The 27,776-nt window shown below is 41.1% G+C and overlaps 2 protein-coding genes across 3 annotated transcripts in view; one reads left to right on the top strand and one right to left on the bottom strand.

Annotated features, from left to right (window-relative positions):
• The window catches only part of rps6ka1 (ribosomal protein S6 kinase a, polypeptide 1), a 50,460-nt gene extending 50,196 nt beyond the window's left edge, over positions 1–264 (bottom strand). The window contains exon 1 of the mRNA XM_053845537.1: positions 62–264. Coding sequence (XP_053701512.1) covers positions 62–202 — 141 coding nt within the window. The 5' untranslated portion in view covers positions 203–264. The remainder of the gene's footprint in view (positions 1–61) is intronic.
• cnksr1 (connector enhancer of kinase suppressor of Ras 1) lies at positions 42–26,977 on the top strand. Of its 2 annotated transcripts, none has more exons than XM_053845536.1 (21): positions 42–252; positions 1,639–1,796; positions 4,219–4,421; positions 4,615–4,699; positions 15,014–15,055; positions 15,122–15,241; positions 16,959–17,018; positions 19,117–19,185; positions 19,253–19,381; positions 20,568–20,695; positions 21,568–21,698; positions 22,357–22,520; positions 22,580–22,610; positions 22,679–22,854; positions 22,967–23,040; positions 23,130–23,201; positions 23,426–23,496; positions 23,880–23,941; positions 24,018–24,102; positions 24,170–24,351; positions 26,254–26,977. In XM_053845536.1, the coding sequence occupies exons 1-21, from the start codon at positions 201–203 to the stop codon at positions 26,686–26,688; spliced, it is 2,529 nt and encodes an 842-aa protein (XP_053701511.1). In that variant the 5' UTR covers positions 42–200; the 3' UTR covers positions 26,689–26,977. The 2 variants fall into 2 exon arrangements, with proteins under 2 accessions (XP_053701511.1, XP_053701510.1); XM_053845535.1 differs by having other exon boundaries at positions 15,011–15,055.
• The last annotated feature ends 799 nt before the right edge of the window (positions 26,978–27,776 follow it).

The raw sequence follows: 27,776 nt of genomic DNA, 5'->3' as shown, positions 1-27,776 counted from the left end.
CCTGACAGCTCCACAGTGCCTCAGCCAGCGGCGGCAGCAGCAGGAGGGGGCTCACCTGTACCTGGGAGAAGGAGTGGCGCCATTCGTCACCTTCCGACTCCAAACCAGGAGCAGCTTTTCCTTCCCGCAGCAGCCCTGAGAAGTAGAAGTCGAGGAGGGCGGCGGGGACTTGAGCTAGCGACTGTAGCAGGACTCCGAGCATGGAGCCTATCAACTCCTGGAGCGAGGAGAGAGTCGCCGACTGGCTCCAAGGTGAGGACCATCGCCTTTCTCCAACACTCAGGAGCCTCCCAGGCTGGGTTTAAAAATAGAGGACACAAATCCTCTTGGACGCCAAAGGTGGAGGTGGAATGAGGAAGTGACCGGGACGAGCCACAACAGTCTATTCCTGGTGGTTGACAACCCTCCGAACCGTGAACGCAACTGTTTGTTTTGCTTATTTGACGTGGTGCGTTCAGGGTTCTGGTTACCGCTGTACTACTGTACACTTCGCAAAACTTTTCACCGCCGTTACTAGACGCTGCTTTGGTTGCGTCCTCGTCGTTTTGTTACGTAAGATATTTAATCGTGAGAATACGTGACCTCAGCAGCGTGGCCTTTGGACAGAAATAACAGCTTAAAAGGAGACAAAAATACGTGTTTAACATGACAATGAGTGGAAATATTTGTATTTATTTACTGTTGGGGTGTGAGTACTTGTTAAAAAAAATAGTTAAAACTTAGTCCTTCTTAGTTATTTTCCAAAATATTCTCACATCTTGAAATGAACTTGAAAGTGTCTGATCTCTGGCAGTTACTAGAACTGTCATTAAATATATTTATTTATAAATTATGTTCACACATTTAAATCAATAACCATAACAACATTGAACCAACTTAACAATATAGCATAAGGCAGTACATTTAGGGTCTAATGATGTGACATGTCTCCAAACTCTCTCGCCCGTTAGAGACTCAAAGTAGAGCCGCTGCTGCAGATCCAGAGAAGCCAGTTGAAATGTCTCTTAGATGAAGTCTACATGTTTGGGAGCTGCCCCCATGACTTGGCTCTGGATTGGCAGTAGTAAACAAATAGATGGAATGCAACGTCTCTTACTATGAATTTCCGTATGAACAAATCTGACTTTAATTTTTGCTGTAGATGTACAGTAAAGTCACTTGCAGATGTCAACAGTTGAAGGACTGGAATTCATAATGAGTCCTTGAGGTTTTTCTCTCGAAGTGTGATTCATGAATAACCCTAGGGGGTGAATAGTGAAGCACATGCTAGTTAGATCATCTTAAATGTGAGGTTGTAAGTACACTGTTGTTCAGAACAGAGACAACCTGTTTCATGTGGGTTACTCTGACATTATATCATTAGTATATTATTCCCTGAATATTCAATATTCACAAACCTCAGCCTAGATCAATGAGGTCAAAGGTTCCACATTCATAGAAACATTCGTTTAAGTTAGTAGTTTTACAGTGATAATTTAGATTGTGTTATAAAACCAGGTGCCACAAGTTTAATGCACAAGTGAAACTGCAGTTATTTCTGTTCCTTCATCATGCCACTGCACGTTTTCACCTGTTGGAGTTCCAGCGTGTGTTTGTGGCCTCAGGATCAACTCTGCTGCACATGTGTCTCACTGCCAGGCCTGGACGCTCCGCTTCAACAGTACCCCATCTCAGAGTGGGGTTTGTCCGGACTGGAGCTGCTCCAGCTGACCTCACACGACCTGGAGAGACTTGGAGTCCACAAGATCGGACACCAGGAGCTGATACTGGAGGCGGTGGAGAAGCTCTGCTCTCTGGTGAGCGTGTTTGTTTACCATACGTGTCCATAGCAATCGTGTGTGTAGCCGGGGATGTTTTTGCCCATGTGCCGTCGTGTCATCTTCTCATCCTGCTGTGGTTTGTGTGCGTCCTCATCTTGTCGCTGTGTCTGACAGCTTGTTTACACGCCTCACTTGTTTGCACAGCACTGACTGGAGCTAATATAAACACAATACATTGAAAATGAAGGTTTTATTTCTAATTACACCGGAGAATACGCTTACAAACATGAATCAAAAGAACTTTCACTTTGTTTGATCATGTGACTACCGCGTTTCAGTTCAGCAATATTTTGCAATGTGACCTATCATTTATAGGGGGAAAGCAAGATAATGAAGTACAACATCATGCTATAACGTCAGTCCTGTTGAATGTTCAGTTAAATTTCCTACTCCTATAAATAAGCAACAAAATAGCATTTAGCATATCCACGTGTCTGCATGTTAAATCGACTATAACATCAGTCCTGTTGAATGTTCAGTTAAATTTCCTACTCCTATAAATAAGCAACAAAATAGCATTTAGCATATCCACGTGTCTGCATGTTAAATCGACATAAACAACTTAAAATATCAAGACAATATCACACCATCAGGTATTGCGATATTTCAGAAAAATATTGATACTTTATCTCAGAATCAAGTAGCACGATATTGGAGTGTGTCGATATTTTCTTACATCGCTAATGCTAATGTCACTTGTGGTCCAGTGGTTGGACTGAGATGATCCAAAAGGTTTGGCTTGGCTGACCGAAAGCACAGAACCAGCACAATGGTTGGAGCCATGGAAGCTGTTTAATGATTTGACTGTATGCTGTATTTTATAAAGAGGATGTACGCACTACATCAGTGGTTCTCTAGATTCTTGTGAACTCATTTAAATCAATGCAAAATCCAAAACAGAAGGGCTATTCAACCAGGATTTGGATTGTCAGAGCTCCGTTTTCGACAAATGAAAACAGCCAGTTTTCGTGCAACCGAAGAGATGTACAGTCTGAGACACGTGTACGCGTGTGTCCTCTTCTGGTCTCCCGTGTCTCTGATTCTGCCGGAACACTGCACTCCTTTATACAGACAATCACCAGACTCTCACATGGAAAACACTCTTGAGTGTTACATAATTACAGTGCAAGTGTTTTTGAAGGTTATGAAAAATTCATGGCCACTCGTGCGGCAGGCTGGTTAATGAGTCGCAACAAAAGGAATGGACCGGACCTCTCCATCCGGAGACGAGTGGGTCACTTAGCTGCCGGGAAGTGACTGTGACTAAACAATCTGCAAACCAAATGCTAATCCGATGCGTTCATTTGGATTTACACAAACTTTTAGCATCTGCTTTTTAGCTTTTAGCGTTCATATCAATTCACACAAAGTGAGTTGAGCTTAGTTAAATAAATAAGCGTGCGCTAAAGTTTCGATTTCATGGTGACGTGAATTGTCGAGGAGCAAGTGTGTTCTTGTTACTTCTGTAGAGGCTCATGGGATTGATGATGTGCAGTTCAGGATAAACATGCTTCTGCTCGTGCACTGTGGTGCTAGCACCAACATCCACCACATCACTGAGATGAATAGAAAACATAATGTTTGTGAGAGTGTGCTATTTCTTTTGGAATAATTTATATTTAGATGAGGTCAAACAGGACTGGAGTTGCTATGAGTTTGCAAGGGATTGTGGGATTGTTTGGATCCTTCCCTTCCCATTTTGATGGGGCTTTTTCTGCAAGGTGGCCATTTTTGTACGCATAAACTTAATGTAACGTTACATAAAACATTAAATATTTAACATTACAAATGAAAATAAAATGTCAATACGGCACCTTCAAATCTCTGTGCAACATATATGTGTCACAGCTGTATTCTTTATTCTTTTTTTTTTTCATTTTTTTCACGTCTGATTGAATTTGAACTTGAACTTGAAAAACTGAGGCATTCTTGAAAAAAAAAACTTTTATTATTATTATTATTATTATTCTGGGGGATGCTTCCGAAATGTACTTTCAAAAAGCTTTTTTTATGATTGAGTTCATCCATTAAGAAAAGTATGAGAGGATTTATTCATGACTCTCTCCAACAACAGGCTTTGATGGTGTAGTGCTTTGTGATGTTGAATACAAAGCCTTTGCCGCATTCAGATGAGATATCATTCTATTACAAAAAAACTCTGATTTTAAATGCACTAAAATCAGATCCTGCTGAGACAGGCAGAAATATTATCAGAATCTAATGTTATCATGGTCAACCAGAGGTAGTTAGATCGGGTGGCCTGGAAATGTAGAGCGAGCATTCTCTTCAAGATAGAAAAGTTGGTGTCTCCCATTACAGACCTTTATTAGGGTGTACAGTCGTTTTAATGTTGCTCTCAGGAACAAGCCGCTACATGCTGATCTCTTTTACCCTGCAGACGTACGGCATGGGTGGCGAGAACCTCCGGGCTTTGACGGAGAAGCTCCGTGCTGTAGCTCACACCCTCCAGATGGGCATCCAGAGCCGCTGGCAGCGCAACAGCTACAGTGGACGGAGCGCCACGAAGCTGCCTAGCGCTGTGCTGCAGGTTGTTGTGGAGCTCATCACATCTGCCAAGGGACTCTTCTCTTTGCTCAACAGGTCTGTAGAGAGCCTGTTACCTAACTGTACTTCAAGTTCTATTTTATCCTGCAGTTATTTTCCACTCAATATCCCCAGCTTGGCTGTGAGAATTGTTCTGAGAGAGGCACAACGCAACCATTTTTATTTAGAAACTTCCTGTTCAGTCTCTGCATCCTTGTTGTCATTGAATTTAATGAACTTGTCCTTCCAGGTATCAGTTCTCTAAACTTAGTGGACAAACAGCAAATCGGAACATATTCAGCTACTGCAGAGAGCTGGGGGAGATTGTGCACAAGGTCAGTCTTTCAGTGTGTGCGATGAGATCAATGGAGATTTCTTTCTTTCGCTTGTGCTGCATAGTTGTGCTAGTACACACAAACAGTTCCAGGTTCAGATCTTCAAATATCGCTGTGCGTCTCTCTTGTTAATGTGTGTTACAGTAGGTCTCGCTACGTGAATGTCTACGCATTACTGACTTCTATAGTGTTTTTAACTGTGACTCAACACGCACACACTTGAATCTCTATCTTGGTGGGGACATTTCATTGACTTCCATGCTTTCCCTAGCTTTTCACCCTAACCCTTACCATCCAAAACAAATGGCTTAACCAACTTAACCAGCACTTTTACCCAAACTAAAACCCAATTATAATGACCTTTTTTAGTTTTAAGCTTTAAATTGAGGCTTAAACTTGTGAGTACCATCCCAAATGTGCAAAAGGTATGTGAGAATTTTTGTGTGAGACACACACACACACGCATGTTTGTCTTTCTATCTTAGTGAGGACTGTCATGGACATACATTAACATAATGCAACAAATGGCTAAACTTAACCTTTAGACTCATACAGATTAACACAAAGCTTGAAGTACAAGAATATACACACTCACACACACACATTTGCCTTCCTATCTTAGCAAGGACCATCATTGACATAAACCTTACCATCTAAAACAAATAAACTTAAACTTTACTCTTAACCAAACTCATAATAACCCAGCTATTTTGTAGTTTTAACCTTCAAAATGAGGCTTTACAAAGGGAGGAGACAATATGTCTTTACAAAAATGTCCTTACACTGTTGATTAAAAACCGGTTCTCACAAAAATAGCACAAAAACGTGCGCACACACACACACACAATGTAATACTCATTAACCTCTAAAGACTCACAAATACCTTGTGTGAGTGCTCACTCAGCTCATGACACTTAGACAAATGAGAGGCTCATGTATAGTCTGCCGAAATAAAAACTGGACTAAACGGTGATTTAAACTTTAAGATGAAGTTAGAACAAATCCTCACACTTTATATTGTGTCTTAAATATTGCCCTTAGCTCTTAGCTTGAATCACAGATGAACTTACTTCACCCTGAATGTAGCAGGGAGAGCCGCTAACAATTATTTTTACTCTGAACCTGAATTAAAAGGAAGCCCAAAGGAGACTGGATCACCAACACTAACAATACCAGGTCAAAACAGGTCTTGGTGCAGCAAAAGCTTATTATATCTGGGGCCTTAATATTTGGGTCATTACGTAGTTAAAGCTATAAACAGGAAACCACTGCTGTGGAATAAGACCTTTTATCAATTATCTCATTGGTTGACGCATTTGGCGTTAAATTTGGTGTCCAGTTAGAGCATATCTTCAGCTCAATATGTCAAAATAAACAGGCATAAACAGTTGCTGTACTTGCTATGCTTGTAGCGTCATTAGGTAGTGTAACAATTTGGCAGAAATCAACTTTGAGGACAGGTACTGTTGGCTGGCTGGGTCAAAGAGATAAGACAGAAAGCAAATAAAGACCTTTGTGAGGTGTCAACTAACCCGCCATCTTAGTCGTACTCAGCAGGACGGTTGTGTTCAGCAACATCAAAAGAGCGTCAACAGAGATTACTGGGGATGAGATAGCGCTTAAGACCGCCTCTGTTTTGTTGTCAAATGCTGCAAGTGGAGAGGCAGACAGGTGATGTGTGTTGTAGATGTGAATCACAAATACTGATAATGACTTATACTTTACAATTCAGCAATTGTTTTGCATTCTAATGCTGTCAAGTATTAATAAATTTAGGAATAAATAATAACTGTGTAGCACAAAAAACACACATAAACCACTGTTTTTGTGTCGTCAATAAAGTTTTTGGCTACTACTTATCATACATTATTATAATTTTTTTTTCTAACTTTAGATGTATTACATTTACTGAAAGAGGAACCGTGCTGTCTGGGGACAGCATATTCATGAAGTGAATCACAATAACCTGTTGTCATGTGGTGTTGTTCTGGAATACTGAATGAAAACCAGAAGCGCTAGCCCTGTTCCTCAACCTAGCAGTGGTGGTGCATTCTTTATCTTTACATTCCTGGCATATTTGAAGGCGGGTACCTGCAGAAACTCAGATTGAGAGCAAGATGTGGACAACAAGTCTTCACACAGTTGTAACTATGACTTGGTTTGGATGAGAAGGGCCACAGACATGCTTTTAAAATACAGGTGAAATTGGAGAGGTGTGTTTACTGGTGCTAGAAAGAGAACAGGCCTGGATATGTTGTGTTGGAGGGAGAGGGGGAGTCACTGCGCGCTGAATCTAAGGGAGGGAGAGAAGGCGGAGACAGAAATCAGGATTACACAGTGACTATTAAATGACTTTTGACTCCTGGGGGAGTGTTTGCTGCTGACAGCAGAGCAGCGAGTCACAGACTCACACAGAGGCTTTTAACCCAGGGACCTTGCTGAACTCACTTTTGACATGGAGAGGAGACGCACATAAGAAAAGACAGCGGGACGAGAAGAAGACGGTTAAGTCTCTGCGGTAATTAAGTCAAGGCTTAGTGTAAATATAGCCGGCTCTGGACACCAGCCCAGCACGACAGGTACCGTTCTCCACATCCCTGATGAGACTTTTTTACTGTCGTCATTCTCTTCTAATCTGCCTTCCTTTCATTGTGTTGTTGAAGCTTCCTCTGTTTCAAAACTAAAAGAAAGCCTGTTGACAGTGGTGGCATGGCTCGTCCATCAGCACACTGAGATTTGGGTTTACTGTTGAGTGTTTATACACGCAGTCGGGACAATGACTTGGTGGCCAGCGGTGACACATTCATGGTCTTAAACGCTAAATTTGACTCAACATTTTGAAAAGTTTCAACCAGGATTCCTTTGCCAGCTGGTTGCTCATATAAAGTAACATATTTAGACCTGATCATATTTCACCAATGCAGATTGCAATTGCTTTGGAAGCTTTTACTCAAACATTGTTCCTCTTTCTGATAATAATGTTGATCTAATGACTTACATCCCCATCATTATGATTAGTCAACATCCTGTTGTATTATATACTGAGAGTTTATGTCCATATGTATATATATATATATATATATATATATATATATTTCATAAATCACTTCCACTGGTTATGTTTTTGTTGTTAGTTTGGTATCTATCTATCTATCTGTCTGTCTGTCTGTCTGTCTGTCTGTCTGTCTGTCTGTTTTTCCTTGTTGGTGAGCAGTAGGGTTCGGATTCAGGGATCCCAAGTACAAGTTGAGTGAAAGTATTCACATAAGAAGCGTATCAAACTCAAGGCCAAATTCAGTCCATCCTGAGCAGCTACTCCTCAAAACCAGAGCTCTTTAAAGTGCACTAGAAGCAACAGTAGAAGGGCATTCATTGACAGGCGGAGGCATGGACATGTGCTGGGGTTTTAGGAGGAATGTTGGACTTCACAGGTAATGGGCTTTTTCACAAGTTATATCCAGTTCAATAACAATTTTGGTCATGTACTGAGTCCTCTAATGTTGGTGGTGAATATGTTAGAGGCATTATGTTTCAAGTTGACCTGAAAATATTGAGTTAAGAACACACTGTTTCCAGGGCAGCGTTGACCTGAGTTGACAATGCATGTATAGAGACAGACAAGGAGATCAGCAGCAGACCGCTGGAGGTTACAGAAAGTTATTAAACTGTTTACGCAAGAGTTATGAAGAAGGGATATTTTCAGGGATCATGTTGATACCTCACTTCTCAGCAACTATGGAAACACGCAGAACCTTGAAAGTTGATGCAGAAAAGTCCTGCAGGCTGGTTGTTCAGCTGATCTGAGAGCAGAACTGGAGCTTTTCACGGCATTATTGTGGCGAGTTGCGTGTAGTGACTGAGAAACAAACCATTGCTTTTTGTTCCTGGTTTGAAAGTGAAGAAACGAAAGCTCAGGTGTCGCAGGGGATTTCACAGAGCAGAAAAGCTTCAAGGAAGCGAGAGGAATTCAACGACAGGCAGATCTATGCTGCTAAACAACATAGCAGGGCTGGAAATAAACCTGTCTCCGTTTCAGAGACGGACAGAGGAGCTTCGGTTTTGTCTGCGCTGCCATCTTTGCACAGGTGCGGCAGCTTCATTTTGGACCAGGTGGGCGTCAAAGGTCAGCACGTGCGGTTAGAGGAAGGAGAAGATGAGAGGTCCTCATTCATGTTGTCATCATAACATTATAAAGCTGTAGGGAACAACACGTGGACTCACACTGGCTTGTGCTGTGCCGTCACATTACACAACAAGTGCGTGTCAACATACCATAGCAACTGCATGTGGACGGGAAGGATTCTCTCTGTCATGCCTCGGGTTGGGCCCGTGTCAGGACTGTGTGTTGCCTGGAGCCCTTTAGGCTTCAGAGAAATGCTGCTCATGCAGCTCCCTCACTTGATGCATCAAAGAAAGCACCTTTTTTTTAAACGTATACCTTGTGTTTCCGCCCCTCTCTGGAGGGCAGTGACTGTCTGCAGCCAGCTGATATATATCAGGATATCAACAGCCCAAGAGTTTGGTCTGAGTGCTGGTAAATGTGCTGATGGATGGATGGCCTGCAGTTCCTGCAGCTTCATTTTTTGTCTTTAAACTTCTGTGTTGTAATGTTGCCACAGCGCCTGAGGATTCTTGCTGGAGTTGCATTCGTCTATGTCGTTGTTAATAAGTACGAGTCTGTGGGCTTGATCGACCGCTCAGCTTCCAGGAAGCGACCAGGTTTCTTGTTCTTTGAAATCGGTGTGACTGATTCAAATGTTTTGCAACAGCTCCGTCATAAGTGAGGTCATACTGTCATCCAGTCGCCTCGAGTTAAGAAGAGCGTTTGATTCTTGTCGGGGTGATTAAGCAGTGGATCAATTCTTCTCCTCCTCCTCCTCCTCCCCTTTTCCTCAAATATCTTCTTTTTAGTCTTCCTCCTCCTCTCTCTCCTATTCCTCCTCCTTATTCTTCTCCCTTCTACACCTCCTCCTGGATTCTTCTTCCCACACTCCATCATCTTCTTCCTCCTCATTCATCTTCTTCTTCTCCTCCTGCTCTTTGTCTTCCTCCTCCACCCCCTTCTCCATCTCTTTCTTCTCCCCCTCCATCAATATCTTCCTTCCTTCTCATCTTCTTCTTCTGTACCGTTTACTCTTCTCCACCTTCTCCTCATGCATCATCATCTTTTTCCGTCTTCCTCCATCTCCTTCTCCTTCACCCTCCTATTCCACCTCCTACTGGATTCTTCTTCTCCTACTCCATCTTCTTCTTCCACCTCCACCTCCACAATCATCTTCTCCTCCTCCACCTCCTCCTTGTAGTTCTTATCTACCTCTTCCTCCCCTTCTCCTTCATCGTCTTTTTCTTCTTCCTCCTTTTCCTTCACACCTCTCCTCCATCTTTTTCTTCTTCATTCCCCTTCTACCTTCTCCTCCACATTCATCTTCTTCTGTTCCCCACGTTGCTGTTCTGCTCTAATTCAAACTGCTTGCGTAGGATCAGGTATAATAGCAAGCTCCCAGGAGGACAGCTTAGCCTACTCAGAGGAAGTCGGCCATAGCCTGCAGGCGAGAGCCTAATACTCCAGAGGAAATCTATGTGTGTCACTGTGGGTCACCGGTGTGCACCATGGCAACACCACTGTGATACACCTTTGAGTTGTGTTGTACAACTGAGCCAATGCTGGAAGCCTCCCCTGACCAACCCAGTGGTCTTTCTACTACACTTCAACACTGATGATGAAGATAACGCTTCTGGAGCAAGTGTCATTTCCTTATGAGTGGAAAGAGGCTTTCATGGTAACTGGAGGAACTAAAATCCCTATAAGGACTGTAGTTATTACGGGGATATGAGAGAGATGACAGTATCACAGGAGCAGCAGGCAAAGATGAGAAGGGCAGCGACTCAGAGGGAAAGATGAGAAGCAGGTGCAAAGTAGATCCCTGCTAGTCTGTTTATAGAATCTTGTGACCTGGTGGCAATCAGAAAATATTTACTGGTGAAGTCCCACACAGCACAGATTTAGACTGAGAGCCTGGTTAGTCAGAAACTAAACAACACAATGATGGCATAAGCCAGATATGAACCTGCTTGCATGAGCTTTGGCGTCTTCGGTTCTCCACTTTCATTTCTGTTACGCCCACACTAGTGTCGCTAACAGAGAAAACAGAGGGGAACTAAGAGCAGACTGACTGTCTGGCCTAATGAACCGATTATATAGAGGTTTTTTTTCACACGTTTTATTAACGTACTTTTATTTGCTTATTTTTAAGTAATTACTGAGAGAAATATTTTAATCTTTTTTTAATTAATATTTTCAATAATATAAGATTTTTGCTTTTATGTCTTAAGTCCCAGGTTATTATTATTATTATTATATTTTTTTATGCATAATTTTTTTTTAATTCATAATACTTCTATACAATTAATAAATTCATAATAATTCTATACTATTGTGTTGTAAGAAGTTGTAATGAAAGGTCTTTTAAAATATGACTAATATGACTCCATCATTTTTTCACGAATGCTTTTGACAGATATGACTAAACTTAACTAAAAACCCAATATAACTAATTGTGATCCCGTCACTACTGTACCTTTTCCTCTTTTAACAAATGTTAGTTTCTTTTCTCTCTTCATTTAATAAAACCTCATCTCTTTTGTCATTATCATTAGAATGCTCCATTTAATTTGCGAGTCATATTTTGAAGCGTTTTTCCTTGCAATCAGACAGATTTAGTTTTTTATGGAAAACGAAAGTTGGTGTCCTCCCTTTATAGCTATATATATATATATATGTATATATATATATGCACACACTTTTTTCCCTGTAATATTGGTAATTCAGGCAATTATTTGTTAATAACGCAGAGAAATAAAGTTGCACTATTCCTGGTTTCTGATCTAGCAAATGTAGGAAAACTACTGAGCCTCTTTGGGCTTGTTAAAATGCAGCTGATCCAGTTTTTAATTCATAACTCATTTACAATCATGCGTCTTATAACATATGCAATTAAAAACCCTCTCAATTCCAAGGGCTTGAGTGTAAAATTAGTGTGGAATGTGTGACGACTGGTTGCAGAGAGTGCGAGAGAGGGAATCTAAAAGATAAAATCTCTCTCTCAGTCTCAGTTGGATGTTTGGTATTGTGACTTGTGTCTATCAAATTTCACAGTATTGTGCTATCAGCTGTGCATCTTGCCACTGTGATCTATTTATAAGACTTTATAGTCAAATAAAACATTTTGCCACGCCAATATATCAATTAGGTCTTTTTATTTTTTTTTATGTATCTTGTGACATTTGAGTGGAAGCTGGCAGCTTGCCTTGTTCAAATCTTGTGCTCAGGGGTTCTTGAACATTTTAAAGCAACAAAACGTGTGGCAAACACAAACGTTGATTTTTATCAATGCATATCATTGTATAAAAACAGTTGTGTGATCATAGGAGCACAACATGTACAGTCAGGAATAGTGTCCCAATGTTCTGCTGCACACTCACCTCACTTTCAGTTTAATGTTCATTGGAATGCAAAGTGTAGTTTAGCTTAATTACCTTTGCAAGGAGTGGCAGAGGTCATGTTTGGTTTGTTTGTTTGTCAGCAGAAAAACTGAAAAATGGCTAGTTAAACGCACTGTAGGAGTTCTTCACTCCCTCTGCTGCTCAGCTCCACTGTTTGTGAGCCTAGAAATGTGTTCATGGTCATAAAAATGTTTTCATTGCTGATCCCTGCCTCACTGCCAGGGAGGGTGGGGTGACTATGGTTACAGTGAAAATATGAACGGAAGCAAGCGAATTGAATGGATTGGATATCATTTATTTTTATTTTTATTTTTATTTATATTTTTAGCTAAGTCAATTACGGCGGTTATACGGCTTAAATATTGACAAGTAAAATAGTGACAAGTAAAAGGTGTCGGATTTGGCCGACCCTAAGGCTGCAGTATCGGTATCCGCTAGTATACACTAAAATATGCCCCATTTATCAGCAATATTATTTCATCAATCAGAACCGACTCCTCCCTGTGGCGCACTGACGACTCTCCTCCTCTCTCAATCTGTTTCCCTGCCACGCTGAGGAGACGCAGCTGTACACAACCCTGGAGTCGATAATTTACACAACAAGGATTGGCCTCTCAGGGAGAACCATTATCTACCACCACATTTCTTGATCATTCACATCTGGTGGGTTACAAGAGCGGTTGCACGCGAATCCACAACAACATGCTATAAATCTATTAATATATTTTTGCTTGCTTGAGATCTTAAGTTGCTAATATAATAGCGGCGACGTCTCACAGTTCCATACCAATATAAGAATCTGGCTTCAGGTTGTGTTTTTTACTCATGGTATTGTTCATCTGGAGACGTTCTGTGTTTGCATTACAAACCACCAAGGAATTTAAATACAGCTCATCTGCTTGTCAGTGTGTGTCAGCAGACCTCGAAGGCATCATACTTTGGTGTCACACTTACGTAACAAGAGGTTTGTTTTCTTTCATTTTTGAAGGTGTATGCCTTTAATTAGCGCCGTCATAAATACCACCCAAGGTTCGGCGCAAAGGAACTGTCTTTAAAAACTGCCAATGCGTCAGTCGCTATGGTAACTTTATCAGTTTTCAGAATGCTTACACGTTGTATCAGTGGCATGGAGTGAGCCAGGGAGGGAGAAATCTGCCTTTAAACTGACTGAATATTGCAGTGTTTTGTCACTTATGTGGTGAATTATTACAGCAAAACTCAAGTGTGTGCGGCATCAGACGGAGGTGAGGGTTCAGGGTCAACAAGGTGCTGATACAATCCTCACTGGAATCTCTTCAGTACCGAGGACCTCGACAAAGAGAGCATTGTTGGGTCGGAAGTTGGAATAATAATGCCGAAATTTCCCTTCCTGATATAATACGAACACACGCCTTTGTCTGGCCAAAGGCTTGTGTTGCTAATTCCTCCAAACCACAGACGTCTGTTGTTGTCGGACAGCTCGCAAAAAAAAAAAAAAAAAACACCAGTGAGACAAATGTGACCCTGAATGACCCTGAGTCACTCACTTTGCTGACACGAATGCCCAGCAGCGTGGCCGCTCTCTATCAGTACAGACTGTTTAAAATATTTCTTTGTGATGACATTGGAAATTTAGAGTGTTGCCCCTCTGACTAAGACCTTTTCATTCGCAACATTTTACTTGTTTTTGCCTTTCAGTTAAACCATAACCATGGTGATCAATAATATGTCCTTTTCTCTGGTCTTGTTTTGTTCCTTATTTTCTGTTTTAATAGTTTTTGCTCTTCATTAAGTTCCTCAATTTCACTTACAAAAATATTATTCAGTGACACTTAACTTTGAGCATTCATCTATAATGCATTACTAGCACATTCATAAGACGCTATAATGCACTCCTCAGGCTTTACTCATCACAATGTCAATAAAATATTATAACTTTATCTAGTTATATAGACCCCAAACCCCTAACCCTTGTAATACTAAATAACACATTGTTATAAGTTGTGATATGTGTTTATGATTATTGATGACATCTATGAAGCCTTATAAATGCATTATAATGTGTAAGACCTGAATATAATGTGTAACATTATTTAAAATGATATAGCATCACAGATGCAGTCATTTCGGCTCTGAATATTTTAATCATTTGAGGAAGTGATGATTGTCTGTGTTAGATAAAAGAGGCATAATAATTAAACAATTGTATTTAAATAATAGTTCCATCCCCTGCAGATTCACCATTTTTTGGGAGCTGGGCGAAAGATGCCGTTACATATGCTTAAAAAATATAATTTGAATAATACTTATTTCATTAAATGTAATAATTAATTGAATATATATATATATATATATATATATATATATATATATATATATATATATATATATATATATATATATATATATACATATATATATATATATATATACACAAGGTATTTTCTTCAATACATTTATTTACAAAAAAGTTGTTAAAATGTATTTGTTGTTGTATTGTAATGTGTGCCACACAGCACATGTCATTTTCAAGTAAAAAAAAATAAAAGAAGGAAGTTCCACTCGCTCCAGTTATGATCTCCAAGTTTTCTTCTATTCATTTGAAAGCTATTGTGAAGTCCTTTTCATCTATTTAGCGCTCACTTGTCAACCCCAGTTTGTGATCCAGCCTCCGCATCAACCACCTGACCCCATTATTTAACATCCTGCCTCATGCTGTGAAGTGAAAGTAGGGCAGGAGTTTGGTGTGTGATTTTGCTGTTTCCACATCACCAACCATCAATGCCGCCATCAACTGGGCGCTCACGTATCATTGCTTCACTCTTCCAGCAGGAGGCCACGGTCTACGAAAAGGAGAAGGACATCATCTCTGTGGTGAGTTGCTTTGCTTGGTCTGAGCAAGTTGCGGCGAATGTAAATGTCAATGTTTTGCTCTGCCAGTGTCGGCAGTTGGTTGCGGTGTGTGACGAGGTCCTGACCTGCAGCCCTGAAAGTCTCCTCACACACAGCGCTCAGCTGGAGAGCGTGGACTTGGTGCCGGTGTCCCCCGACGATCAGCTGGTACTGTACACTCAGACCGTGTTGGATACGCTCACGCTGTATCGCATGCTATTGAAGCTCACCCATCATTTTCTCCAGCTCTTAACCTCACTGGCTTATCATGTCTCATGACGGCCATCGTCGCTGCTGCAGCTTTCACACAAGCAGCTCTTTCTCCGTCTCATTTTCTCTCTCTCGTCCTGTCATTTCAAGCCCTTATTTTCATCACTGCCCGGGGGCTTCGCATCATCATTTGGTTCCATTCATCGTCTAACTCGAGGTTCTGTTTGTACCCGGCCCTCTCTAAACCTTCCTCCACGTGGGCTTGTTCTGAAGAAGCCTTCTGTCTCCAGCACTCTCACGCCTCCTTGGTACATTATGTTCAATAATTACAGCTCTCATACTCGCCTGTTATCTATATCATCTGCTGTTCCTTTTCATTCCCAAGTATTCAACACATTCTCACATTAGTTCCCGCGTCAATAGGTGATTTATTCATCACGTAATCTGCAGCTCTTTTCCTGACCTCTAGATTTCCTATGAAAACATGACATTTGCATTATCAGGTGTAAAATGAAGATGATGGAACCGGCAACTGTAGAAAATAAAATCAGTCTGGCGCTACAAGCATATGCAATAATCAAATCATTATTATTAATGACAATGTAATTACAAGTCCAAATGACTCAGCTATAACGCCATGGAAGGTAAAGATAAATATCGGCTGAAAATAAGATCAATAAACAGAGAAATCTTTAACAAAATTAAGAAAACTGATAAGGATTCACAATTAAATTCTACATTGAATAAAGCAAATGAGATTTGCTTGTCAATTAGGAGAAACACCGCTGGGTCTGAACCAACAAACACTGGCTGCTGAGAGCAGCGGTGTGGTGTCACAGCCTTGACCTTGGAAGGGCTTGTCATCATGTGACTTAAGTCCTCCACAGAATACACTGAAAAACATGGATAGATGAAGCATCATTCTGGCCTACTTTCTATGAAATCAAAAGTGTAGAAATAAATGAAATAAAAGTAGAATAATAATGAAATAAACAAATAGAATTGTGTGTAAAGTAGATGAGAAATACCACTGGGGGAAATAAGCTGCAGAGACGAGGTGAAATCAGAACTGGTTTTCTATACAATCATCTCAAACCAAACACAACATTACAATGAAAACATCAATTTGATTTTGAAATTGTGGACTTCCAATATCGAACAGTCCTTCACAAGATTGTAGGTAAATTGTTGCTGAATCTCAAGTGAATTATGGGGATCACGATTAGTCATTTTTTGAAGCTAAACTTTGAACTTGAACACTTCCTTCTCATCAAGTTGATGTTGTCTTCTGCTCTCATTTCGATGTTAAACTTCAAAACCAAAAATGAACAGAAAAAGTGATTTAAAAATACAGCAGTTGGACAACTACCGCGAGGCTTAAACACCTTTTATTACCTCGGTCATTACCAAAATTATAGCGACATATTTCCCATTCAAATGCTGTTATCTGTTCCTGGCTTTTTAAATTGATTAAAGATCTGGTATTTCTTTTGAAATCTATGATTCAATATTGTTTTTTGTCTTGGTAGATAAGTATCTTGAGTTTGATCAATCTAATTACCACTTTTTGTCTGCCGAATACAAACAGAAAAACTGCAGAGTCAGCAATATATAACATCTGCATGGATAAAAACCGACTTCTGTGCTACAATCTTAGTTTCTGCTTCTCCCTCAGGGCATCGAAATCACCTCCACTGGCTCCAGCAACCACTATGTGACCGGCACTGCAGCGGAGGTCAGTTTCCCATCCTCTGTTGACTCATCCCATTAACGGCTGTTAACCGTCACGACCACGCCGGCGCTTTTAGCCGATACTCTGTGAAGAGCTGCAAAACCCTGCTGAGAGTAGAGACCAAAAAAGGTCAACGACTCGTGTTTGCCTCTTCGTAAAAAGCCCGATGGGAGAAGAGCGAGCTGAATTTGGAAGCACTTCATCTGCTCTCCAGTTTAGGCAGTGGTCGCTTCTGTTGTGAGCGTAAGGGCAGGATTTTAGGACATTTAAATATTGAAAAATAACCGCACTTTTACTTTCTTATAGCCTTGTTACAGAATAGATTACCCCCCCAAAAACGCCTCATGACTCAGAGGAGCTCAACTTTCCTATTTTACTTCACCTAAACACAATTAAACCTTGTTTTGGTTTAGCTTCTTTGGATGTTTTCATGTAGCATTTGGCAGAAATCCCCCCACAAGCACTTCTCAGTGACAGGCTTATCTTTGCACTTCCAACTAAACCTGTCAAATCCCTTGTTTAGGAAGCAGGCTACTTGAGGCTTTGTGTTGCCTCCTCGCTGCACGCTGACAATGATACATACAGTCGAAGCGTCCTTCACCCTCTGTGCACAAGTAATGTAAAATCAGGCAGTAAACAAATAAGAACACAGTGTGCAAGCTCAAGGCACAAGACCTTATCTGAAGGATGTTGTTGTGTGTAATTACTGAGCAGCGAGAGCTCGGAGGAGGGGGAGCTAATTAGCTTTGAAAATGTATTTACTTATATTCAGGCGCTAACTAGCAGCAGGATTTATGTCTATAGAGGCCACGTTGTATCCAAATCTGAGAGGGGGATGCGTTCAGCTTTTCTTAGCAATAGATCAATGGTACTCAATTCTTCTTGTTTGTGTTTCAAGATTATATTTTTAGGCTCCAATATTAGGCTCCCTCCCCCATTTACAGTATATATTGTAAGTATCATGTTGCAATCTTGAGGGGAAGTCACATGTTACAAAGCCAAAGGCCCTTATCCCGCGTTGCAAACTGTTAACCTCCAAAAGCCCCTACCTCAGGCAAATGCATGCATTTTGGTGGTCAAGCCAGGAAAAAAGGACGCACAACGCAAACATAAACATTGTCGTTGTCACCTAGCAGGAACACACCCTGGACTGGTCGCAGGGCACTCACACCTTTCACACACACACACACACACCTCGGGCAATTTAAGAGTGTTCAATGAACCTAGTGAGCATGTCTGTGGGCTGTAGGAGGAAACCAGAGTACCCACACAGGCACAGGGAGAACATGCAAACTCCACCCAGAAAGGTCCAGAGCTGGATTCGAACCATGAACCTCCTTGCTGAGAGGCAGCAGTGCTATGATCATCCATTGCTATGATAATATTTGGTCGTGGGACACCACAACCATGAGACTGTCAAGTGCTTTATCACAATTCATACACATTAATTCTAACTTTCTCCTTTCAAAAACTGCATAAACATACTGAATATCCATTACATTGAAAGTGCTAACTACTGTCTTCATGAGTCAGTAAATATTGTTAGTGTTTTAGTAGCTGAAATTCTCGGTAAATCTGAGCAAGCCAACAGACTGAAGCAGGTGTTTTGCACGAGTTGCAAGTCAGTGTTGTGTCCTTGATGATAGAAAGCCATAACATTTGGAAGTGAACTCTAAAACTGCACCAGGTTGCTGCTCATAATGTTCCACATTTGAGAATGGTTGTATATTACAATGCATTGCACTTGACTGTCACAGTTGTCATGCAAAATCTTATAACTAGAACTCACTGAACAGCAGTTGAACAGCGCTCTCTGTGGTTGAGAGACGTATGCAGGAGCCAAATTGACTGTCCTGAATTGATGTTGCCATTCTGCCTCAGGTTGTTAAAAATGGCAGTGACTGTGTGCCGCTCAGTTCAACGTTCTTTTACATACGTTGCCTTAAACATGAAGGAAAGCCATTTTGAAAATGTAAATATGCTGGTCTAAAACCATCAGTAATGATGGTGTAAGACTTTTAACTGTACTGAAAACGGATTTATTTATCATTTGAGTTCCTCTTGTGCATCACTGACATAGTATTTATTCTTGTGTTTGCAGCCTGCAGCTAGTGTGTATGTGAATATATTGGCTGGAGATGAAGTGATAAAAGTCAACGACCAGATTGTGGTGAGTGTTCTCAGCTCTGTTGATGCCTTTGATCAGTGTTAAAAATCTAAAGGCTGTTGTTCTTCAGGTGGGTTGGAGCAGAGCAAACCTCGTGAAGAAGCTGCAGGAGAATCCCAAAGGGGTGACCCTCGTGCTGAAGAAGATTCCCAGTTCAGTGAAACGCAGAGGTTCCGCTGAGAAACCGTCTTCTCCCGAGGTCAGCAAATGCCTCTGTTTTGGCTTCAAAAAGGACAAATGCTCGCTCACACACTTTACTGCGCCGGTGTCTACAGTTGTATTACAGCTTTGATGAATGGGTCCAGTTCTCTCTGAAATCATGGCGGGTATTCTCTGCTGTCATTTGAAGGCATTTCTGGCCTTTAGATGTGGTCTGATTTCATGATCAGATTAAAGAATAATATTCACTCCCTCTAACTGGCATTGCAGAATTGTGTGTGTGTGTGTGTGTGTGTGTGTGTGTGTGTGTGTGTGTGTGTGTGTGTGTGTGTGTGTGTGTGTGTGTGTGTGTGTGTGTGTGTGTGTGTGTGTGTGTGTGTGTGTGTGTGTGTGTGTGATAGTATAAGTGATGTAAGGAAGACACACAGGCCAAAAGGTCGGAGTGACCTGTTATTATTGCAAGATTTCATCTCACTAATCCTTTCTCTTCATGTTCATGTTAATAAACTAGATTTTGTCTTCCTTTTATTTTACAATTATTTAATTTTAATGAAAAATAAATTATTAAAAATGTTTTAAATAACTATTTTTAATTCTAGATAATAATCACTGTTCATATTAATTTCATATCAGTTACTCATGGATTATTTAAATTGACAAAATTGCTCTTGATTTCTTTAAGATTTCTTGTAATATATCTGCAGTTGAACACAATGCATTTTAATTAAATTAACTTATTTTTTATCTAATTTAATATGTATAAAGAGTTGTGGTTTTATATATATATATATATATATATATATATATATATATATATATATATATATATATATATATAATTTTATTTTTTTCAGTCAAAACAAAGAAATTGTTATTATTATTGTGGATGTTTTTTCATTATTATGGTTTCATAATTGAATTATTCAAAGTGCATTACATGTAATTATGTGAGAGCAGCAGAGTGGGCTCTGATTGAACTGGGAGGTGTAGTGTTCCACTGAAACACATGAGCCATTGTGATCCCGCTAATCTCAGATCTCCTCAGCGGCACGTGGTGAGAAATCTCACATGCTGGGAGTCGGTTCTTGGATTTTTTTTTGAGGATGGCATGGTTTACTCAGGAATATTGTCTGTCTCTGACTTGTCTTATCCTCCAGACCACAGAGTCCTCGCCTCCTGTTGACCCTATAATACTCACCCACGGACTGTCATGTATGTGTTGGCAGATATCTTATCAGCAGGAGGAAGAGGAGAGGTCAGAAGAAGAGGAGGGGGCGGAAGAGGAGGAGGAAGAGAATCCAAGATACTCCATATTTGAGAGGGTTGCTGCTTCTGTCAGGTCCTTGTCTTTTAGGTGAGAACTATATTCCATCTGCTGGGGAAACTCTTCTCTCCTTCTGAAAAGGCGAGTGAAGATAAAAAAAAAAGTGCCTTGGCAATTCACAGAAAATAAGGGTGTGATGTCATTCTACATTGCAAACAAAGTATATAAACACAATTTTAATTAAAAAAAATGTAAAAAAAAAATCCATGCTGATTAAAAAGAATCAAATATTGATGGAGCAAGTGAAACCAAAATATAAATGAAAAAAGACCAATGTTAGACCCAAAATAGTTTTGTTTATTTATTTTGTGTGTACAATTATTATTATTATTATTATTGCAAAGTGTATTACGTTTACTACTTTTTAAAACTTTTATATATTATTATATCATTGTGAGGACGGTAATTTTAAATTTACAGCCTTCAAAATTATATATTTGAATATATTAAATAAAATATGTATTTTTAACACAGTCTTTCTAATTTTACTGAGACTGTACATTCAGGTATATCAGGTATATTAGCAGTCTGTCAAATATATATCTAGTTTTATGGGTGAAGTCCGTTTGACGGCGAACCCTCCTGTAAACCCTCTGGCCTTGGTTCTGTGCCAGTACCTGGTGGGATGGTGGAGACGTGTGCTACAGATGTCGTAAATTTCCCCGACACTCGCCCACAGCTGAGGAGCAATGGGAGGAAAGTCAGAGGATGAGGGAGGTTTCATGAGCAGAGGCTGTTTGGGAGTGTAGACGGACAACAGCTGTGGGATGATGGGACGGAGGAGGCGCAGATCAAGCTTGGAATAAATGGCCTAAACACTGGCTGGCATCAGCTTCAACTCATCGTCTCTCGTGTCTATGGCGTTTGTTTATGTCCAAACTCACCTGTGAATTTGTGTCTAGGAGAGCAGTTCAGGGCCCTGAAGTGACCCCACCGCCGACGGGCCAGGAGGAGTCGGAGTTGACCTCTGACAAGGAACTAGACGGAAGCTTCACACTCACATCATCACAGCTGTCGCCTCAGTCGGCATCAGGTGGGACACTTTATTTGTCTGCTCTGAAAGAGGCATGGTCACTCAGTTTGGTGGCATTCCATTGGCATCCAGATGGAGTGAGAGCTGCAGAACATGCTCCCTCTCTTGCTCCAGCTGTGTGTGTTGTGTGGGCCGGTTCCAGAACGCTATCAATGATGTTTCAAATGCTAAATGCGGGGGCGACAATAGTAGGTCCCTAAATCGCCCTGGTCTTTTCTGCTACTGCTGTCGTGATGTTTTTACGTCACATTGCAAGTGTGTGTGTGTGTGTGTGTGTATAATTGGTTTTTTTTTCAATAAACCGTTGATTTTTTAAAATGATAACATTAGACCAAAATACTTCACTGTTTAGTTTTATTTTTAAATTCACTATTTACTTTTTATTTTTTTAAATAATGCTTACATTTTCAATGTAACAAATTAAATGTAAATATATATATAAATATATATGATAATATTTGATCAAATTTCTATTTTATTTCATTATTTAGTACATCACCTCATATTTTTTGTAGTATTTTCAGTGGTCTGTTCTGGCCACAGTGGTTTATATAAATAGTAATAAAAAGTTATTATTATAAGTCATATTCAACAAGGGAGTTCAGAAAATGAATTCTGAACATGACAGTGACACATGATATCATTGTTTTGAACTCAGGTGAGGACATCTCCAGACTCTCTCCTGGACTGAGCAGAGGGAAAGACCGCTCACCGTCTCCCAGGAGTCCGTCTCCCTTCGGGTTTCCCCGAGGCTCGTCTCCAGTGGGGTTCACTCAGGAGAGGCTGAGCGTCAGTTCCTGCCCAGAGATGGTGGGACACACGGTGAGCAGACTCTTTTGAATGAGGAACCACAGAAGGTCTCATCTGACACTCTCAAACAGGGAAACAAGGAGAAGAAAAGTTCAACCAAAGGTGAGTTAAACCATAAAAATGAAGACCAACCGTCATGACATCTAAGATTTGGGTTAAATATTTTCCAGGCTCATCGACGGCAATGAGTCGCCGGCGCGTGTCCTGCAGGGAGCTGGTGAAGCCTGACTGCGATGGTTGGCTGTGGAAGAAGAGGAAGGACAGCAGCGTCTTCATCACCCAGAAGTGGCAGAGATTCTGGTTCGTCCTCAAAGGCCCCGCCCTCTACTGGTACACGAGTCAGCAGGTGAGTTCAGAGGGGACACAAGGTGAAAGCTCGGCTCCTGGAAGTTGGTTCTTCTTCTTCTGACGTTAGTTGTTGAAACCGAAGCCAATCGCGTCCTTAAAAATATTTCCAGGCTGAGAAGGCGGAGGGGTTTGTCAACATCGCCAGCTACATCATCGAGAGTGCAGGGGAGCACAAGAGGAAGTAGTGAGTAGCCGCTCAACAGCCCTCTCATGTCTGTCTCTGAGTCTGTTTCACGTGAGCACGCTGTGAACCGCGTCTCTCTCTCTCCTCAGCGTGTTCAAGATGAGCCACAAGCGCTTTCAGGACTTCTTCTTTGCTGCTGAAAACGTCACGGACATGAGCAAGTGAGTTGGAAGCCTTCATTCTGCTGAGGGTTTATAGCAGGCGGAGAATCTGCTGGCCTGCAGCGCCCTCTACTGGGTTCGATCTGAATTGCTTAAACGCATAAAAAACAAGCAAAAAAAGAGAATTTTATATATATATATATATATATATATATATATATATATATATATATATATATATATCTTCTTATATTCTAAGATCCGTTGTTTTCTTTTGTTTACAGGTGGATTAACTGTCTGATCCCAGCGATACAGAAGTTCAAAAAGTCTGACTCGAATCCAGACAGTGAAGAAGGTCAGAACCAAGCTGCTTTTTAATTCTATATCTTTGGAAAGTGCATCCCATAATTCAACTTTTTATGGTGTCACATGGCAGAGCCGATCTGAACTAACAGGAAGTGTATTTATGACAAATGAGGTAGCGTTGATGGGTCAAAACAGATGGGTGTGGCTCTAGATCCTGCGGACACCAGCGGAAGATTCTCCCTTCTCTGTTTGGTTCGCACCATCAACAAATATATTCATCTCCCAAACCAGGATGCAAGGTTGAAGTAGAACAGCTAGAACAGTCCAAGGTAGAAGAAGAGGAAGTGACCAAAAAAATAGCATTAGCAATTCCATGTGGTTCACTTGCTATTAAGAAACCTGGGTGTAAAATTCACTGTCTTTATGTTGTAGAATGTTACAGTGAGACGGAGTCCGAGAGTGAGGGCTCCCCGTCCTCCCGCAGGAAGAACAAGGTCAGTGCGGCTCCGCTGAAGGACACACAGCCGTGTTCATGTGAGTCGCTGAAGTCTCCCTTTTTCTCCTCTACAGAAAGTGCTGTCCAACACTCTGCCGCGGCCCAAAGGGAAAACCTCCCGGGCGCAGTTGCCAAGTCCAACATCAGGGGGCAGCAAAGGTGCACGTCTAACACTCGGAGACTCTGAGGAAGAAGCAGCGTTTTAATGACTGTGTTGTGACGGCAGGTGGCCCAGTGGACGAGATGGGGATGATGCTGAACAACATAAAGGAGGGAGGCGTTTCACTCACCGGGCAGGAGCAGCCGTTCACCCACGACCACTTCAGGAAGTCCTTCATTCGGCGCAACAAGAACCCGGTCATCAACGAGAAGGCGCACACACTGCGGGCCCTGCAGAGCACACTGAAGGTGAGAGGGGCCGCTCTGGACACCTCCGGCCACTGTTGAGTCCACCGAAGTCTTCAGAGGGTCCCCCCAACAAATACATATATACATTATTATTATTGTTGTTGTTGTTGTTGTTGTTAATAATAATAATACACTGTTTATTATGTTAAATAAAATAAATAAACATTTATTACAATAAATATAATATAGATCATGTTTTGTGAAATTAGGGGATAAATAAAATATTACTTTGGGAATTTTGACGGAAACAATCTAAATCTAACATAAAAACTAATCTAATATAAATAAATCATTACCAACTGTAAATATATTTTTAAGACCATAAATAGTGTAGCAATTCACCAAAAATTACAGATTTAAAAAAATATATATTATTTTTTAAAATATATTTCATATAATTGTATTACGATTGTCATCTGGGTAAAATGAGGGAAATCTAATTTATATAAAACAACTGTACTATCAGCGTGATTTATTTTTTCTTACTGTCAATTACTGTGTAAATAACTGTAAACATTATTAAATCAGTTATGATGCTTTCTTGTTTAAAAAGAAAACTTAAACGTGTTTTGGAATTGTGTTCCATGTTTTAACAAGGGATTAATAGAACAATTAAAAATATTAAATTAAACAGATGAGTACATTTTAATTTCCAAAATGATGGACGTCACAAAAAAAAATAATTATCTTAATAGACTAATGATAATAGAGGACACACCTTAATAATGATTTCAGCTGAAACTTATGGGGAAATGAGTAGAAGCGTTGCAGTCATACGGTGCTCACATGACGTGCCAGTGTCCACCGAGGAAACTCAGTGTGTGACAGAAGTCAGTGTTGTTTACTCGCCTCCCAGATCTCTCTCTCGTGGTTGGAGTCGCTCCGGTTATATCATCAAAGGACGTTATTCACCGCGTCAAAGTGTGTCAAGTGATTCATATTTAATCACCACTGGAGAGTTTGGGCTGCGTTCATAACCTCTCGGGGAAATTACGTCTCATTATGCTCCCAGTGATGCAGAGAACACCCTGTTGCTCGGCTTATTATGAAAGATAAATCATCAATTTCTGGAGTCAGACGCGTCCTTTTTCTGTTGGTGAATCCTCGTGTTCTGAGAATGGATTCCACCGCTTCAGAGTGAGGAAATCACACACACACTTGTACTGCTGTCTTTGCCTCAGCCTCTCACCCCGATCCATGTAAAACAGCTGGCTCACCTTAAACAGGACTCTGAACCAAACTGAAACACAGTATAATAACCCAGTTATTTTGAAGTTTTAATCCTCAAATTGAGGCTTAACCGTGTGGGGACCGGCAAAAATGGCCCCTCAAAGCCAAGTATGGGTGTTAAGGAGGTGTTGGTCCCCACAAGTATAGCTAAAGCACACACACACACACACACACACACACACACACACACACACACACACACACACACACACACACACAGACTTTCAAAAGTAATAAAGGAATGTGTATATTTAAATGCATAACGGAGAATTATTTTGAAAAACATGGTTTGCTGTAGTCAATAGAGAATTCAGTGGCATCAGTGAGATTACAGAATTCATAAATGCCCCCTGGAGTCATTATATTGTTCCAAATAAGTCATAAGACAATAAGAGAAACTGACGAAAGACAACAGAATAAAATAGAAAATAAAGGTGCATGAGGACACATTCAGTTTTTAACTGAACAAACTAGTTTAGTTCGCAATATATGTGTCATAATAATAATTCTTTTAAAGTAATATATGCATTTTATTATAAGCAGACGTGGATGAAAAAGCACCACTTTTACTGGGGTCATTGAACGCAGCCTGACTGAATATCTGAATATCTGATGACCCCTGTCAAGTCAAAGCTGTTTTGTTTCTCGCGTTGATATTATGGTCCTCTGCAGGCCAAAGAAGCCGAGCTGCAGATGATCAACAAGCTCCTGGAGGAGTCCGAGCTGACGCCTTCAAAGTACAGACACTGGAAGGAAAACAACGAAGAACTAGTCCAAGAAATCGAGAGACTGGCTGCACTCAGGACTTCCAAAGATGGGAAAGATGCCGCAGCACGAGACACGCCCCCCGAGCAGGTTGCCTTGGAAACAGTGGCTCCAGAAACGGCAGAGACAAAAGGTGCATACAAGCTGAGCCTGAGCGACGGAGAGCAGGCCGTGGACGCCGAGGTGTCCGACGTTCTTCTGGACATCCGCCCCGACTCGCCCTCCAACAGCCCCAGCCCCCTGCTAGAACTCTCCCTCGGGTCCCTGCAGGACTCCATCAACCAGGAGGTGAGCGAGATGGTCAAGAGCGGGGAAGTGTCGGAGAACTACTTCTATATTTAGAGCCTGAAACAAAGAGACTCATTCCAACCAGCTGCCTTGCTTCTGTACAGCGCACAACGCTCTGCTTCTTCAAGGGCAGCGACTTTTACAGCCGAGACACGGCTTCTTGTAATGTGATGTGTAGATACAGTTTTATCTGTTGATGAAAAGATCTGTAAAGTTTTGCACAAAGAAATCAATTTTGATCAGGTTTTGTGCGACCCAATTCTTAACTCTGTTGTTGTGAAGTGTAGCGATGCCTCCTCACTGTAAAAATTTGTATTTTTTAAATAAAAAACGGAGCATGGCTGACCTGACTGACACCTGTTCACTTGAGAAGTCGCAACAACCAGCCGATATCTTAGCTAGATCCCTTCTTTGCTCCTGGGGGGCCTCAGGGAATGATCATGGGCCCGTTTTTAGTCACCGACTACACATCCGACTGCTTCCTGATCTCTGTCAGTGACAACAAGGAACAGTAATGTGGGCTGGAGTCCATGTTTAAACCAGCAGCTGCTGTTCTCAGGTGCATCCCGGGGCTGCAAGACAGATCATAGGCTCCTAGAGGTGCCAGAAATGGTCAACACTTAGGACAAAAAAAGACCATAAAAGTCAGCCCCTCTCCAAGAGACTCAGAAATAGGACTGCAGGGGGCGCTCCAGATGACTTATTGATGACAATTCGAACGTGTTGACTAGCAACCAAGGTGAGGAGATCACATGGATTCACTGACATTCTTTCTATCCACTCTACTGTAGAGCTCCAGTGTGTTGATGCTCTGATCTGTCCGTCAGTCAAAGCAGCGCTGCTGTGGTGCGCGGCGCTCCTCTTCCCACACACTCACAGCCAAGAAGACGCTCACATGCACAACTTCCTGCTGTTTTTAAACCTGATGCGCCTCTAACTTGACCACACACTTTCACTACAGAAGAGGGAGGGATCCTTGTCGGACCCGCGAAGCCAAAGACTGTCTGCACCGCAGAGCTAACAGAGCTAACAGAGCTAACAGCTAACGTGACGTCTCACTTCAAAACTTTATTGATACTCATGGACTGTCAAAGTTTGCTTTGTGGTTTAAAAGTTGGCGAAAAACTAAATGAAATAAATAA

The sequence above is a fragment of the Synchiropus splendidus genome, chromosome 16 (assembly GCF_027744825.2).
Source record: "Synchiropus splendidus isolate RoL2022-P1 chromosome 16, RoL_Sspl_1.0, whole genome shotgun sequence".
NCBI classification, from domain to species: domain Eukaryota; kingdom Metazoa; phylum Chordata; class Actinopteri; order Syngnathiformes; family Callionymidae; genus Synchiropus; species Synchiropus splendidus.
The sequence above is the reverse complement of the archived record's forward strand: the minus strand, read 5'-3'. Positions and strand labels throughout refer to the sequence as shown.

Bases quoted from the DNA above. Each gene is read 5' to 3' on its own strand.
- cnksr1 (XM_053845535.1), top strand. From the start codon at position 201: ATGGAGCCTATCAACTCCTGGAGCGAGGAGAGAGTCGCCGACTGGCTC. The intron at 15,242-16,958 runs GTACTGTACACT...CTTCTCCCTCAG, and splicing joins TGTCCCCCGACGATCAGCTG to GGCATCGAAATCACCTCCAC. The intron at 20,696-21,567 runs GTGAGAACTATA...ATTTGTGTCTAG, and splicing joins GTCAGGTCCTTGTCTTTTAG to GAGAGCAGTTCAGGGCCCTG.